Raw genomic sequence first — 2,185 nt, 5'->3', positions numbered from 1 at the left:
AGGCCACACCTTGAACACTGTGTCTGGTTTTGGGCCCCTCATCCTCCCTCCCAGAAGGACACGGAGGGGCTGGAGCATGTCCAGAGAAGGGCAGCGGAGCTGGGGCAGGGGCTGGAGCACGATGCGCTGAGGAGCGGCTCCCTACAGCTCCCTGACAGGAGGTTGTACTGGGGTGGGCGTCAGATTCCTCTCCCATGTGACAAGTAACAGGACGAGAGGAACCGGCCTTAAGTTGCTGGTTTGTTTAGCTGCAGAAACCAGCTCCTGAGCAGACACCCGAACGACGGTGCTTTGTTAATCGTCCTGTTCACCTGCTGCAGCTCGACACGGACAAGTCCAACAGGCTGATAAGCCCTGTCAGTATCTACCGCTTGGTTGTTACTGTTGTACTAAATCGAGCCCAATTTTGACAAAACGAGCCCAAAGCTAAATCGTGCCTAAACCTTTGGCAAAGATTTTAGTTTACTCAAAATACAGCTTAGACTCTTTTGTGCTGAAGTCACATTGACCAGAGGGGAGTTGACTGTAACCACTTTCTTTTGGCTTTCAGGATCCGTATAAACAAACAGCTAGAGGTTGAGCCTGAGGAGCCCGAGAACAAACAGAAACTGAGAAGGAAACAGAAGCGCGCTAAGAAGGGGGCTGAAGAGGAGCCTGGAGCAAAGGACCAAGGTGTGGAAGTGGTGCTAGACCCTGTAGCTGCTTCCTCGCAGGAGGTTCTCATGGTAGAAGTGGAGAACGTGGTTCACGAAGATTTTCAGATCACAGAAGAGGTTAAAGTGAGTGAATTCATCCTACAAGCCTTGACTTGTCCCATAGAGCTGCATCTACATTTTGTGCTTAAAAGGAGGAGTTCTAAAATCCGGCTCTTAATTTAAAGCTTCAGAAACTAGTTCCTCCTTCTCAGCGTCGCAGAGGAGATTGTAGGAAAATAACGTTTCTTCATTACAAGCAGTTCGTTAGAACTGGTCACTTCAGAAAGTGCTGAGCCAAGAGCTGGGCTGTGCTTAAATCTGCGTGGTATCCTCTGTCCCACGGAGTCTCTGCTCCAGGGTGACCGAGTGGTCAGCGTGGTTGTACGTCCTGGCCCCTCCCTGCCCCGACGCTCCGAACCGCCGCCCCTGCGGGTGGGAGGCCAGGGGCAGCATTTCTGTGCTGGAGAGGCTGGGGAAGAGTCACACTTGTACCGAGGCCTTTCCAGGCAATTGAATTTTTTATTGTGTTTTTAGGCGCTTACGGCAGAAATTGTCAAAACCATCCGGGACATCATCGCCCTGAACCCCCTGTACCGGTACGTGCTGCCCCTGCTGGGATCTCAGCCTGGAATTCCTGGGGCTTTTCTATTCCACTTGCCCTTCTGCTGTAGTGAAGAAGAGAGATTTGCTGAGTTGTCACCTAGAATTTTGGTTTGGGATATGAGCTTCATCGTCCGTTGCTGGAAGCGAGAAGTTTTGAAAACCTGAGTGAAAAGTAGATGGGAGTTAGGCCAGCGAGTCCTACGGGAGGGGATCTGGGCCTGGGTGAAGCTCACTGCAATACCTGGCACGGTCTGGTCCGTGTGATATGAGCATAGGAGGAGTCTTGGCAGGCTGGCACACAAAAATGTTCACGTATTTGGTTTTGTATATCAGCGATCATTCCTTTTGTCACGTGATTTATGTGTGTGTTACTGAGTGTTGCTTACTCGAGTTTAAAAACCCAAGTTATTTTGCTGCGGCGGTTATTTTGCTGTGTCTCATTCCTTTACTCTGTCATAGCAAGTACTAACTCTGAGGGTGTAGGAGCTCACGGAACATTCTGGGGTTTGTTACCGTTTCTGCAGAGAGTCGGTGCTGCAGATGATGCAGGCTGGGCAGCGCGTGGTCGATAACCCCATCTACCTGAGCGACATGGGTGCCGCGCTGACTGGGGCAGAGTCGCACGAACTTCAAGACATCTTGGAAGAAACCAGTGTAAGATGAAGCTTTTGGCTAGAGCTCTGCTGACTGCACCGGAAGGGTGTCTGCCAGCCGGCAGTGCCCTTCACCAACCTCAGCGCTGGGTGACGAGAGGTTAACATCGGCGCCTGGGCTCTGCTGAAGGATGTAGTGGGTCGTTAATCACTTGCCCAAAGGGAAAGGCGGGATGCTCTGCACCGCCGGTGGCCAGTGATCCCCGCCGGTGGCCAGTGATCCCCGCCGGTGGC

General features: G+C 52.2%; 1 protein-coding gene across 1 annotated transcript in view; it reads left to right on the top strand.

Annotated features, from left to right (window-relative positions):
• LONP1 (lon peptidase 1, mitochondrial) overlaps positions 1 to 2,185 on the top strand; it is a gene marked incomplete at its 3' end in the record, with an annotated part of 13,255 nt that overhangs the window by 768 nt on the left and 10,302 nt on the right. Inside the window, exons 3-5 of the mRNA XM_010141539.1 lie at positions 551 to 779; positions 1,230 to 1,291; positions 1,823 to 1,952. Coding sequence (XP_010139841.1) covers positions 551 to 779; positions 1,230 to 1,291; positions 1,823 to 1,952 — 421 coding nt within the window. The remainder of the gene's footprint in view (positions 1 to 550; positions 780 to 1,229; positions 1,292 to 1,822; positions 1,953 to 2,185) is intronic.

Source organism: Buceros rhinoceros, unplaced genomic scaffold (genome assembly GCF_000710305.1).
Source record: "Buceros rhinoceros silvestris isolate BGI_N320 unplaced genomic scaffold, ASM71030v1 scaffold13710, whole genome shotgun sequence".
Taxonomy (NCBI): Eukaryota; Metazoa; Chordata; class Aves; order Bucerotiformes; family Bucerotidae; genus Buceros; species Buceros rhinoceros.
The sequence above is the reverse complement of the archived record's forward strand: the minus strand, read 5'-3'. Positions and strand labels throughout refer to the sequence as shown.